The 14211-nt window shown below is 34.0% G+C and overlaps 2 protein-coding genes and 1 long non-coding RNA gene across 3 annotated transcripts in view; all 3 read left to right on the forward strand.

Moving 5' to 3' along the window:
- Positions 1-1230: 1230 nt before the first annotated feature.
- Positions 1231-3351, forward strand: LOC123689261. The gene is made up of 3 exons (XR_006750281.1): positions 1231-1448; positions 1608-1730; positions 3266-3351. It is a non-coding gene; the product is annotated as an uncharacterized LOC123689261 (long non-coding RNA).
- A 2137-nt stretch (positions 3352-5488) lies between these two features.
- LOC123689281 lies at positions 5489-11463 on the forward strand. Its single transcript, XM_045628679.1, has 6 exons — positions 5489-5661; positions 7703-7887; positions 8307-8388; positions 10620-10777; positions 10931-11136; positions 11457-11463. The coding sequence occupies exons 2-6, from the start codon at positions 7873-7875 to the stop codon at positions 11461-11463; spliced, it is 468 nt and encodes a 155-aa protein (XP_045484635.1). The 5' UTR covers positions 5489-5661; positions 7703-7872.
- Positions 11464-12289: 826 nt separating this feature from the next.
- LOC110994325 (hemicentin-1-like) overlaps positions 12290-14211 on the forward strand; it is an 87692-nt gene continuing 85770 nt past the window's right edge. Inside the window, exons 1-2 of the mRNA XM_045628680.1 lie at positions 12290-12450; positions 13572-13743. The gene's annotated coding sequence lies outside the window, so the exon portion shown is untranslated. The remainder of the gene's footprint in view (positions 12451-13571; positions 13744-14211) is intronic.

A 14211-nucleotide genomic window follows, 5' to 3' on the forward strand; every position in this document is an offset into this window, starting at 1 on the left:
GTTTCGCACGCGGATTACGACAGTATCATAGACACTTTTGAGCTGAAATCACCAAAATGGTATTTAAAAATTACTTAGCAAAATTTACCTTATTTTTTGTATTCCACAATGTGTTGAGTGAGAACTTGAAAAGAAGCTTAACATTTGTGATTGACAATACTCATTCTATGTTTGATGACATAGATCAATTTATATTGGAAACTGAGATTTATAATGCAGTTCTGAATTCGAACGCGTCAGAAATAATTGAGGACTTTGTTTTGGTCACTTTCAACGATCCAGGTTAGTCTTTGCGATTAAAACAAATAAGATTTATAAATACTCTTTATTATATGCTTCAGGCAAACGGCTCATCTCCGTTTACGACTCATCTGATGTTAAGTGATACTGCCGCCCATGAACACTTACACTGCCAGAAGGCTCACAAGTGCATTGCCGGCCTTTCGAGAATTGGTACGGTCTTTTCTTGACCCAAAGGACCCTAAGTGATTCCATATAGTAGCGATGCGGGGCAAAAACTGCCTTGAATAACGCTCAGTTGTGGAACATCGGACGTTGAAATGATACGGGTTGAATTTCGTATTCTGCCTCGATGTCCGATGATGGAACTCAACTCATCTGAACTTTCTGAGGTAAGTGCGGAATAAGATGCGGAGTCACCTCATCTCTCAGCAGCTTCAAGGAATCACGTCAATCGGAAAGTGAGTGGTCGTCGACGACTAGAATTGCTCTTCTTTGAATATGGTCAAGTGACTGATTCGGTTCTGGGTACTTCCGCCTAGACGTGAGAACTGTACTCCATCTGGGGCCGCATTTATGCTTTATAGAGTTGCAAGCGGTGGCCATAAATTAAGTACTGTCTTGCGTTACTGCGCCACCAAGCTCATTAGTGGCTAAAGCCTACCCTTCCAAATGACCGCGAAAATGAAAATCATTTCACGTCTGGCTAGTATTCTGCTGCTGGCTGAGGGTTTAAGAAGCGTGTCGTCGAAGGTAGAAGTCGCTAACAAAGAGTGTTCCTTTTAACTGAAGACATGCAAACTAGTGTCTTTAAATTGTAATTAAATAAGACTAGATTACATCGACCCCAATCCTAGACGTATTAGAGTTTCAACTTCTGACACAAGTTTGTCACGGTAAGAATACCTGCTCGGTCAGAGTTAATAATGTTCTCAATGCTTTCGTCCACATTTATTACTCATTACTATTATTACTCCATAGATGTTGGACGAACAAATGCAACAGAAGAAGCAGTATTCTTAGCAAGACCAAATGAAATTGAACTTCGTGGGAACTATGATTGCCCTGAGATGTTATTGACAGGAATAAACTTAGAAATTGAAAAGAGCAGACCATACTCATTGTTTTACGTTTTAACTGATGCTACCGCGAAAGACACATATTTGTATGAAGAGGTTCAAAGAAAGGCCCTAAGTAAATTTATACAGGTACAGTATTACAATATTATTTGGTTTATAACTACAAATTCAAACTCTCTATTCTTTCAATCATGACGCTTTAAAAATTCTTTATTTATCAAATCATTTATCACATATTATAGTTACCAGTATTGTTCTTACCTCCTAACGTTGTTATTTAATGAATAGGTAACATTCTTACTGACGGGAGATTGTAATCAAAGGGATAGTCTTAATTACAATGTATACAAGAAACTCGCTAAGGTTACAGGGGGTGAGGTGCTTAATATCGAAAAGGACGAAGTAAAAAAGGTACGTATACACCTTACTAATTATAAACTATTAAGGAAGTCATTCGGTAATTAGAGACTGTTTGACTGAGTATTATAGCTGACCCTGCTAACTTCGTTCCGCCTAACAGTGTTCCGCCTAACTATCTAGTACGAGTAATATAATATTAGGTCCTTACATATGAAATTGGCGTTTTGTATGGGAGGAACAAAAAGTCGAATATTTTTAAATATAATACATTTAATTAATCAAAGTATGAACCATTGTTTTCTATACACTTTTGCCATCTCATAGGTAGTTCATTGATCCCTTTACTAAAAAAAAAACAGTCGGACGGGAATCAATAAAATCTGTGAAGGCGATTTGGACTGCCCCATCAGAGTTAAAATTTTTTCCCTTGCAAGAAGTTGTCCAAATTTCGAAAAAAAATGGTAATCTGTTGGAGCAAGGTTCGGGGAGTACGAAGGATGTCTTAGACATTTCAATTGAAGCTCTTCTAATTTGGTAGCCGTTTGTTGTGCAGTGTGTGGTCTAGCGTTGTCGTGAAGTAGCAGTAGCTTGGAGCGATTGACCAGCCTAGGTTGTTTAGCCTCTAGCTTTTCCATCATGGTTTGCAATTGCTGACAATAGACATCAGCAGTAATAGGCTGGCCAGATTTGAGAAAACTGCAATGAACAATTCTTTCTTCATTATGGTAATTATTACAACATTTTTGCAAATACATAAATCTTTTATTGCTTGCCATTGCGAGCATTATTATTATATTGCATATTGCTTAACATTAGGCCTCTTTTCTCTGGCGCCAAAATTGCGATACTGCATTTTTTCATGTCTTCGATTTAGATCAAAGCCTAGTTATGCATCGCCTCATTCACCTCCAGATATGAATTTCTGGAACTGACACGAAATCGTTGTAAAATGTTTTGTCAACAGATGGTATTCGTAAAATTAATGTATTTATGTATAATTGTTATCCGACATTTTATTGCTGATTCTGCTATTCGGAACCGAGTAGAATGCAACAAAAATCAGTTTAACATCGATTTATCGCTTGAGGTTCATTTTCACGTGTAACAAAAATCTAGATTTGCCGCCAATTCGCAAAAACAAATGAAAAATGAATGTAATATAAAACATTAGATAACCAATGAATTCTATTTTCTATTAAACATTTTCAGTGATACACGTGTCATGAAGTCTATTCACCTTACATCCATGACAATACTAACCAAGGTTTTCGAGTATTTTATATTCCTTCTGCTTAAGGACCGGTCAATTATTACGTCACACCATATTTGGAGATACTTGGACCCCCAAGTAACGTGACCATTAAACGACCATAAAACGGTGTAAAGTAACGGAAAGTCGAAAATAATATTAAAAATAACGTAATAAATAAAATGAGTGCAATGGATATGTAACTATCTATATATATATATATATATAACAATCTACTGATCCGCCTTGAGCAATAATATTCTAAAAAGTCTGACTGTTTTTTATGAGTTAGTCTTAAAACCATGTGATTTAAAATTGGAAATGAATTTGGTTTCAGATAATGGATTATATAATTCATACAATTAAATATAAGAGTGAGAAAATTTACAATCGACACTTTCCAGCTCATTTCAATGAAAAAATAACAAAAGAAATTCCTGTAAGTAAAAACACTATATTTGAAATGTAAAAAATGCGACTGTCCCGTTAATTCTGACATACCGCTCAACTTCAGAGGCAAAGATAAACAGTATATTTCTTCCTCAAGGGCCGGTAACACACAAAATTTGAGTGTTCCGTATGCTCTCTACCCCCCAAAACAAATTCAGTAAAACCATTTAATTTATGGGTCAATGTCCCATTTATATAATCCCGTTAAAGGGGTATGGATAAGACGTATTATAAATCATGAATGAATCAAATTATATAATAATATATAAATATAAACTTAACTATTTACAAGTAGGTGATCAGTCCTTTATATACCACTTATATCATCTTACTATTAAAACTAACATTATCTAAAGAAAAACACTTTTTTAACGGATTATAGATATGTATTATTATATTATAATTAAAATTATGTACAAATAATTATAAGTTTAAATATAATAATACATATCTATAATCCGTTAAAAAAGTGTTTTTCTTTAAATGTGTAAAAGTTATGTAAATAAAAGACAATACTACTAACATTATCTTTCAATATAAGTTATTAACTATGAACATAAACACGTTATTTTGTTAACAAAATAATATTTTATTTAGTTTTCAGTTGATACCAAAGTGCAGTCTCTTATGCTGTCTCTTGTGGGTAAAAAACCTCATATTGTTGTGAAAGATTCCAAAGGTAATAAAATAAAAACCGAAACAATTCTGAAGTCAAAGGAAAGTTACGTAAGTTAAACAAAAATAGATAAATTGACATTTCAAGATTCAAGATTAGTGGCGCTGCCTTTTTTTGGTCTGGGCTTCAGATTGATGTATCTGTTTAATGATCGTTTGTTAATCTAAAAGGCAAGTATGAGATCAGCCTGACCACGCTGTCGAATTTTTCGGTCTGGAGCAAGCTGGTTTCTTCGTTATGTTCTCATTCACCGTTCGAGCGAATGAGTAAAGCGCACATAGAAAGAAAGTCCATTGGTGCACGAGGATCGAACCTGCGACCTCAGGGATGAGAATCAAAGGCTGAAGCCACTAGGCCAACTCTGCTCAAATTTCTTTAATTGCTAGTTGTTTTCCAATTCAAATTTTCCATTGATAAACTTAATGCAACAGTTTAAAAACAAAAAAAATAATGGTAATAAAATATCCCCGTTGCACCAAGGTCAAAATATTTCCGCGAAAAGAGCCGCGTCACAATATCCGATTACTGTACCGTCCGTAATAATGTTTAAACAGTGAAATAATCGTAAACGATTTTGCTCTTCAGTCTGATTAGATGAATTACTGTAAGGTATAATTCGTTTTTTTTTATTTGATCGAAATTTGTTTATTTTTTTGGGGTTTTGGAGAAGTTGAGTGGCGCCATTGCATTGATTGCTGTTTTGTTTCTGGATTGACGTAAGATATCCACGTCTCATCACCGGTAATAATGTGTCCTTTCGCACACAAAAATCTTATTACAGCGCGAACTTCACAGCTGGCGGGAGAAACGATTATCGCGGACATCTCGTAGTCTACTTTACGCAAACTACTAGCAAAATTACTACTGAATCAAAACAACGCCTGAAATAACTGCACGAGTAGTGCACGTACAGATATGTGCAAGTTTAAACGTGTTATGACTTGTCGATTCCGAAATATAAGCGAACTGCCCTTATTTTTTGAATATGCCTCGAAATTACGAACCAATTTGACCGAATTAAAAATTCTGGCTATATATAATATAATATCATTATAAAACCAATAGGAGTATTTGTTTAGGATATATATGAAGAAATTATAAATACTATTATTTTTAATGTAATTTTAAACACTTGATGGTTATTTACGAATAATATCTGCGAAAATGATGGAAAAGATTAACTGTGATTAATTGGAAACGGATAACATCAATTTTTAAATACCACGTTTTTGTTCAAAAAGCTAATAATTGAGGTTTGTCAAAAGCACAAAAAAAGAGGGAATGTCTGTCACTGACAGCAATTTTCGCTATGAATTAGTTTCCTTAAAGAACCAAATTTCCTTTGACTAGCAAGACTTGAGGTCAGGTCGTTGAATAAAACCTATACGTCGATTGATAGCTACCAAAAGTTTAAAGTATAATCAAATTTTAGATAATTAAAATAGATCCAGCAGTGGCCGGTGATTTTACAGCTGCAATAGAAAGCTACGGCGAATCAAATCTAGATATTAAGGCATCTACTGACGTATCATTTCAATATGGATTTTTAGTTATAGCACCGACAACTGTTGAGGATTGCAAGAAGGCTGTTTCAAGGCCCGTAGCAGGTAATTTGATGACTTCACACTCCCACATACCTTCTATTTTAAATACTTTACATTTTAATACATTAGGTTATAATATTTCCATCATCTTTTGGTAAAGATTTCCAACAAATCCCAACAGTCCGCAACGTGCCACTCTCTGCGATATACCACTTGCTGTTTCCTCAATCTCGTTATCCCACTACAGCAACTTCCGTTTTGGCGTTTTTTGTACCTTAGGCACCAGTTTAATATTTTCTTTTTCCACTTCTCTAATCCTCGTATGAGATCCGTCCATTTCCACTTAAGTTTATTTATTTTTATTGTGACATCTACTACTTACTAAGGAAGAAGGTTCTTTATAATGATGCATTCTTTATTTCATATGTGATTGGTTTCAAATAATTTTATCAGAAGAATTTTGTTTGAAATAAAATATTATTAAAATATAATAATAAAGCCCATTTATTTACAACAATCTTAAATAACATTTTTATCTTAATCTTATCTTAACTATTCATCTAAATTTATGGTATTGGAACCCCATGTAAAGGCCTCCTCTAGTTCAAAATTATCATGTTCTTCAATATTGCATCCCATTTTCCTTACTTCCGCTATACCAAGTTTATCTATGTATCTCTGACCCTAATGATCTGTTATTAAATGCACCAATTTTTAGAGTTTCATTTTTTTGTTTTTATATTGCCTAGAGGGTTACGGTCTCTTTCCCCCACGGAGACGAGCCGGTTTGGGGGAGTTTCTATTCGGTTTAGTTTGTACGTTGTTTGTGCAGTGGTTATCGTTTTTTCGGTTGTTGGGAGGTTTAAGTTGCTAATTACTAGACTTTTCTTTTAGTGAGTTGCTTCTAGGACGGGGCATAAACTAAAATGCGTTCTTTGCAGCTATTTTCTTATAGCCTGATAAGGATGGAAGTTCGCTCATTGATCTGGACTCCTGCTTGGTGAGAAGATTCTCTGTTCCTCTTTTCACTCTCCGCGCAGGTGGACTATATTACCCTTGTTCCTTTCTTCTTCAAGTTTCAAATAAATTTTCTTACTTCCAACGTTTCCTTCGATTCGAAGAAGATTCTTTCTTCTTTAATGTATGTTCCTTGGGGAAGTTTATTTTATTTTTAAGGATTATATTTCGCCTTCAGTTGGAAGTGAAGGAAATAAGTAAAGGACGAAGTCCGTTGCCTTTTTTGTGACCGATTCAATAAGCTTTACATGATCCTGAATTTCCTGTGACATGTGAGTGTTTATTAAATCTTTTATGAACTTTATGATATTACATACTATTTCACTGCTTTCTTTTACACAAAAAAATAGTAGATTTTTCTTTTTCTTTTGGGTCTCTAAGCTTTTAATTTTATCTCTTAATTCCAGGGCTTGCAGATGCTGATTTAGTTCTTCTATCATTTTGAATTTTTCATCCAATTGTTGTGTCATATTTCGAGTAACAGCCTTTTCAGTAATAATTCCACCTAGCCTCCATAAACTTAATTTGAAATTTAAAATTTAACAATAGAATTTCAAAAATTGGTGCGCTTTTATTTTTGGCGTTCTTTAAATGGAAACACTATCTGTCAAATTTGTTTGGTAAAGTTGTGTTTTGTATTTGCTCACGATAGTATTTGGAGGTTATATTAAATTTTGGAATGTATTTACAGCAACTTTTAACTTCCTGGGAGATACTTCGTGCTTGATTTATTCAGTTGGTGCACTTTTCTCTACAAAATGTTTTTTTGTAACTATTTCAGACACTGTTTTAACTAATTGTTTATGCACTGTTTTATGATTTTTTTACTAAGAGTAATTTTCCAGAACCGGAAAAAAATATTATTAAAGTATAAATACTAAATTTAAATTATTATTATTATTAAAATTCCTGATTAAGAATGTCAAATCAAACTTTAGCTATACGACACGATGACATGCCATCGCATAGTCCGTTGTTTTAAATAATCTTCCTTGGATTATGCACCTTTACGTAGACCATTAAATGCTTTAATCTAAATCTAGGGTGCAATATCTTAGATTTATTAAATTAATTATAATATTTTTAGGTGAAAAAACACATCTAACTATAGAGTTATCTTATAATGGAAATGATGTGGAACTACAATCTGCCGAAATACTGGACTTGAAAGGAAATTTATTAGAAACATATCCACTTCGCATAATTAAAAAGGGAGACAACTTTTATGTGACAGACGAGTTTATTTCACCAAGTGACATGTTTAAAACCTCTGTAAGTGTATGTTTGATGCATTATATAGAGAAATTATAGTATAGCCCTGGTAAATCTGCTTAATTTATTGATACGTATTTATTATTTTTGTATTTATCTAATAGTAAGTACTGACTGAGTAAATGTATTAAATATTCTGAGGCATTTATATATTCAATAGGAATTATTTTCACAATACCCTTTGAATATAATATTAATTTGTAAAAAAGAGCTGTTCGGATAGTGCTAGTACACTTTACACGTTGCTGTTCGCTCTTGATTCGTTATTGCGCAAGAGTTGTTTGCTACAAATAGACGTATCGAAAAAGAACGCTGCAACATGATGCGCAAGTGTACAGGGTACTCGTATTATCTGAAAATCGCGCGTGCGTTGAGTCGCACATAAAATTGTTATATAATAACTGTAACTAATTTTAAAGGTTAATGGCATCGTCACATCGACAAAAGAAAACATAAGAAGAGATGCTACATCAGCTGTTGACCCTTGGAATAAAAAATCTGGTTCGTTTACATAAAGTATAAATGAATTTGTTAGGTAACATTAGAATCTCTCTGTTAGCCTTAAGGGCCTTTACAGCTCAGCACGTGCTGTTTTGGCGAGCTTAGCTCGGGACTTGCGTACCAAAGTACAGGTGTTTTAGTCTTGCATAATGCCTGTGCTTTGTTACAGCGGGTGGGGGCCGCTCTTCCTCCGCGCTTCCGATTTTTTATTTACACTGGATTATTATGCCTACAACTTTTTGTAATGTATATAATTTTTTTTTTAAATCAAACCTGTAGGCCACTGTTCTTTGATCATCTAGGTATTTAATGGTTCATGTTATGTATTACTAGCAATGATCAAACATAATAGTCCGTTTTTTTAATCATTTTCAGCATCACCAGAGTTTGACGTCGTGACGAGCGAACTGTGTATACATAAAGACAAAATAAGTGACATCGAGTGTAAATTGCCACACAGTAAATTGGACTTAGTGCGATGGTATAAGGTACGTAATTAATATGATAAATTGGGGTGTGGCCCTAAACCCCTAGCTAACTAAAACAATAATATCCTTGACTTGTGATTAAGGAACTCTGGTTTAGTAAACCAATTATTATTATTTTTACTTTTACAGGGTAAAAGTTTACTACCTGACACCACTTTGACTTTGTTTGGAAGACCAACCGATTCAGACGTATACACATGCAGAGTTAGCAATATTTCGGAGTCTAAGAATTATCAAATTAAGATCTCTATTTGCTTAGCTCCAGAGTTTGTTGCGAACGAGCTTACAATGATCGATTATGTGGAAGACAATGATCTTCTTAGTTGTGAGACGTCAGGCTACCCTACCCCACAGGTAAATTTAAAAGGCCCGTAAGGCACTCGTGAGCCTTTTTGATTGAGAGTGTTCGTGGGCGGTATCACTTAACATCACGTGAGACCACCTCTTAGGTGCAAAATATGACCATATTATGTCAAATTATTGAATCTAACTGTCATTTGATAAAAGCCTTAGTTATATTTTGTATTAATTTCTTAAATCAGAGTATATAGACCAAAAAACTCATTGCGAAAGTTATAATAAATAATTGACTGAAATTTTGCTAGCTATAGGTTTATTTTAACGTGTTACAAGAGTTTTAGATATGCCGCCAATTTACAAAAATAAATCTAATATTCGGGTACCGAAGAGTTTAAAATATGAATTCAAAAAAGTTTTCACTTACACTGATTCTAACTGGCCAGTTCGAAACATTTTCAAAAATGAAGCATTTAAAATAAAATTAATTAAATTTTGAACCAATTCGTGTATAATCTACAGTAAAAAATGTTAACCTATGCGTCGATTGACGGCTACAAAAAGTTTAAAGTATAATGAAATTTTAGATAATTAAAAAATATCCAGCAGTGGCCGGTGATTTCACAGAAACAGCAGAAAGCAACAGCGAATCAAATCAAGATATTAAGGCATCTACTGACATATCATTTCAATATGGATTTTTACTAATACCGCCGACATTATATAGAGAAATTATAGTAAAGTCCAGCCCAGCCCAAATTATAGTAAATCTGATTAATTTATTCAAGAATTTATTAATTTATAAAAAAGAGCTATTCAGATAGCGCTAGTACACTTTACACAAGTGGACATATAAAAAAAAAAATTCTTCAGGATTATAATATTTACGATGTTTTTATCAAGGAGGTGTAATAAGAATTGCGTAAAAAAACTACTGAACTGTCCAACGTTGCGACATGATGCGTGAGTGTACAGGGTACTCGAATTATCTGAAAATCGCCTATCTTATTGAAATTTCAGCGTGCATTGCGTCACGTGGTATAATTGTTATATAATAACTGTAACTAATTTTAAAGGTTAATGGCATCGTCACATCGACAAAAGAAAATATAAGAAGAGATGCGACATCAGCTGTTGACCCTTGGAATAAAAAATCTGGTTCGTTTACATAAACTATAAATGAATTTTTTGTTAGTAATTGATTAGATATTTTAATGGTTTTAAGGTATCTTTACGCATTTAGGTATTTTAAATTGATAGTGAGCAGATGAGCGGGACATTATACACAGTTTTTTTAAATATACCTAATACGGTACACTTGATGTGTCCGAACGTTAAATTAAAAATTGATTAGTAGACAAAGTACAGTCACAATATCCACAAAGTTAGTCACTTTCGCAGATCACAATGACATCAACTTAAAGAAATTTTAAAAATGGCTTTTAGGAACCTACAGTGAAAAAGAAGTGAAGCCAATAATAGAGGAACTGAAAATCAAAAACGATAAGAAAAACTCAAAAATTCAAATAACCTGCAATGTTAAAGGTTTTCCTGAACCGGAGATTACTTTGTTTGACGCTGCTGGGGTATTTTATACTGGCCATGTAAGTTGAATGATTTTGGTATACAATACAAATATTTAGACTTACTTTACTCATATATGTATAATCCAAATAATATTAAACATATTTTTATGTCTATACTCCATGGCGAGTCTTCGACTCCCAGCGATATAATTTAAGTACTTATTGTTACAGAAAATATCAAACAACGTATCATCGTACGTCAGTATATTTGAAACAATGAACGATCTAGACAATATTTTTATTTGTAAAGCAACTAATTTGATGGGATTTGATGAAAAATCGATTGCTTTCAAACCTTTGTCAGAAGCTCCGGAGATCGATGCATCTGTAAATGAGTATTTCAAAGAGATGGGGCAAAGTCTAGACATATTTTGCAGGTATTTTAATGTTTAGTAAAACACGCAGGAAAAGACAAAAGGACACTTGACATTGACAGTTTTGGTTACATGTTTCGATGCCTTTATGTATCTAATTTATTTTTGAAATGAAATTTCTTTTCCGATTTCCAATAAGGTTGCGTTAAACGTTTAACGCTACCATGGAGGGGTTTGAAAGCACTCGTGCGTTAAACGCTAAAAAAAAGAAATTCAAACTTTTCGTAACTCACTTTAGCTATCATAATCCCATTGTAAATGTTATACTAGAGTAGGATATTTCTCCACTCGAAAATGATTATTAAAATTAACGATAAATTCAGAATTTGAAGCAATTTTGATAAAGTTCTTCTTAAAACAATAGGATTTCACTAAAAATAAATTTCTACCGCTTCCTATTTTCATTTCTAAATAACGAAGTTTCACTCCTTCCGCGTGTTTTCTTTTTAAGATTATAGCAACGGTATGCTGTAACAAATTGAAAGTAAATTTGTAAATAGATTTTTTTTTAAATATATATGGACACTAGCGGATCCGACAGATGTTTTCATGTACATACTTCTTACATACAGACTACACTCGAACACACTAAAAAATTTCATCAAAACCTGCCCAGCCGTATAGCTGTATAGCCGTAGTAGGAGTTTAGAGATCACATGCACAGAAGATTTACATAAAAACCAACTGTTTGTTTGCTGTACAGAAATAAAAAAAGACGAGCTGATAAGAGGAGTTCAGTTAGCTTCTTAAAACTGAACCTATTCCCTTTAACACCAGTGTTTCTTCTCTTATCAGTCGTATTCTTCATTTCTCGGGTCTGTTAAGGCTGCCCTACTACTGATATCTCTCCACTTTATTCGGTCGGTAGCTACCTACAGCGCAGCTGCAGATGCGTGAGAATCGTGACTTGACACCGCACCAGCGGGTTGGAGATCTGTTCCACGTTCTTTTGCTTCCACCTATTTTTGAGTGTTCAATTTATTATAAATAAAAGTCATTCAAGCTTTTTCTTTATAATTTTACAAAGTCTGTTTACATCAACGTTCTTGTATAGTGTAAAATGGTTTTACGTTCGTTATTCAAATATAGAGTTTAGATATAACCGTTTTGTATATTACAGGGTTACAAAAGGAAAACCAAAGCCTTCAATCAAATGGTTCTACAAACATCCATCATCGAATGAATTTTCAAAATTGCCTATTAACGGGAAAACGTTACGTATAGACAAGTTGGGTGTAGGCGATGCTGGTGCATACAAATGTGAGGCTAATAATACGAAAGGCTTCGACTCAGCGGATTTTCAAGTATTTGTCTTATGTAAGTTTGAATTACGATTTTAAAATATTACAAACTGTAAATAATGTCTACGTATTACTAATAGTATATATCAGTGGCGAAGGGTGAAATTTTGGCAAAGGGAAGCCGGTCCAAAAAAATGTTGAACAGCACTCTATATGAATTAAAGCCATAATAACAAACAAAATCCACAGTATTTAACCAAATCTGCGATTAAATTACCTTACAGAATCAGTCACAGTTTAAATAACACAAATATTAAAATATAACAAACGAAATTATCACGCACCAGTGGTATAGGAACACAATATGTCACATACTAAAAATAATCTATTTTCAACCAAACGAAATGGAACGCGAAAATATGCCAAAATAAAAAGAATATGACTTGCGAAGGATTTCATTATAACGCTAATTCTTTTTAATTTTGTCGTGTTTTCTTTCTACCGTGCCGTGGTTCAATAACAATAATTACTTTGTCTCTTTCTAATAGAGGAGAGGAGAGAACTGCAAGCCGGTCGCGATCAGCCTTATCTTTCTTTAAATTTTACGTACAGTTAGCGAGCATTAGAAAGAGATGGTTTGACACGCTCTGTCTCTTTTCGCCTCATAGTAAAACGTTGGCCGAGATAAGCTGTAATTCGTCGAGTTACCTTTAATGTAATTTAGGTACGAAAAATTGACGCGCTGATTAATTTACGACTATAAAATGAAATGTGATACTTAGGGTATTGCTAAGAATTACTATTGCTATTGTAAATCGCGCAGGCATTTAATTAATAATACTTTGTTAATGAAATAGAATGTAAATACTTTTGTATGAATATGGAACTGATTTTTGAAAGGTAACCCGGTGGGAATCGGCTTGTATGGACTCTTCGCCACTGGTATATATATATAATACATCATGTCAACATACTAAAATACCTAATATAACGCGACTTTCTTAATATGTGCTCATTTAACATTCGCTAGAAGGATTAAGTAAAACATCGGCTAATGTCAGGCACGAGAGGCTGATCACCAAGTTGCCTATTAGATTGACAAATTAGCATGAAACCGATACAGAATTTTGAGCCCCACACCTAAAAGATTGTATCGCCACAGATGTATGTTTTTTATAAAGTTTCAATACCTTTTAGATCCTCCATACATAAGTACGGGTTTAGAAAAAGCTTCTGTCATAGTCGGGAACCCTGTTACTATAGACTGTGACGTCAGCGGCTTACCTTCACCAAGTGTGCGATGGTTTCACGAAGGGCGGGAAATCACAAGCGGTGGGCGATACAAAATTTACAGAAATCATAAGTTAAGGTGAACTTAAATTGCATTATTAATCGATTTCATTATCCTATAATGAGTGGGCAAACGCTAAAGCTAATATGTTGTTAAGTGATACCGCCGCTCATACACACTGAGTGCGTTGTGGTACGCTCTACGAAGGACGCTGAAAGCCTACTTAGATGGAGAGAAATCGCACGCGACTATCACAAATAATCGCAATAGCATTATCGTAACAAAACGATTACATACAGATAAGAACTAAATTCACCTACGATTATGTCATACGAGATTTGCCAGTGATTAATAGTTAGTCGATAAATACCTGCATCTATACATAAAAATTATAGTAAGAAGATTCTTACTTAAGCTTTGGTCTGGTGATCAGGACACACAACGCTGCGGTATGCACCGCAACGCAGCGTCACGACGCCGCATTTAGCGTCCCTGCGGAGAGGTGGTCAGTTGATTTTGCCGCAGCTACCAAGGTAGACGTGAACA

This window comes from Pieris rapae, chromosome 6, assembly GCF_905147795.1.
Source record: "Pieris rapae chromosome 6, ilPieRapa1.1, whole genome shotgun sequence".
Taxonomy (NCBI): Eukaryota; Metazoa; Arthropoda; class Insecta; order Lepidoptera; family Pieridae; genus Pieris; species Pieris rapae.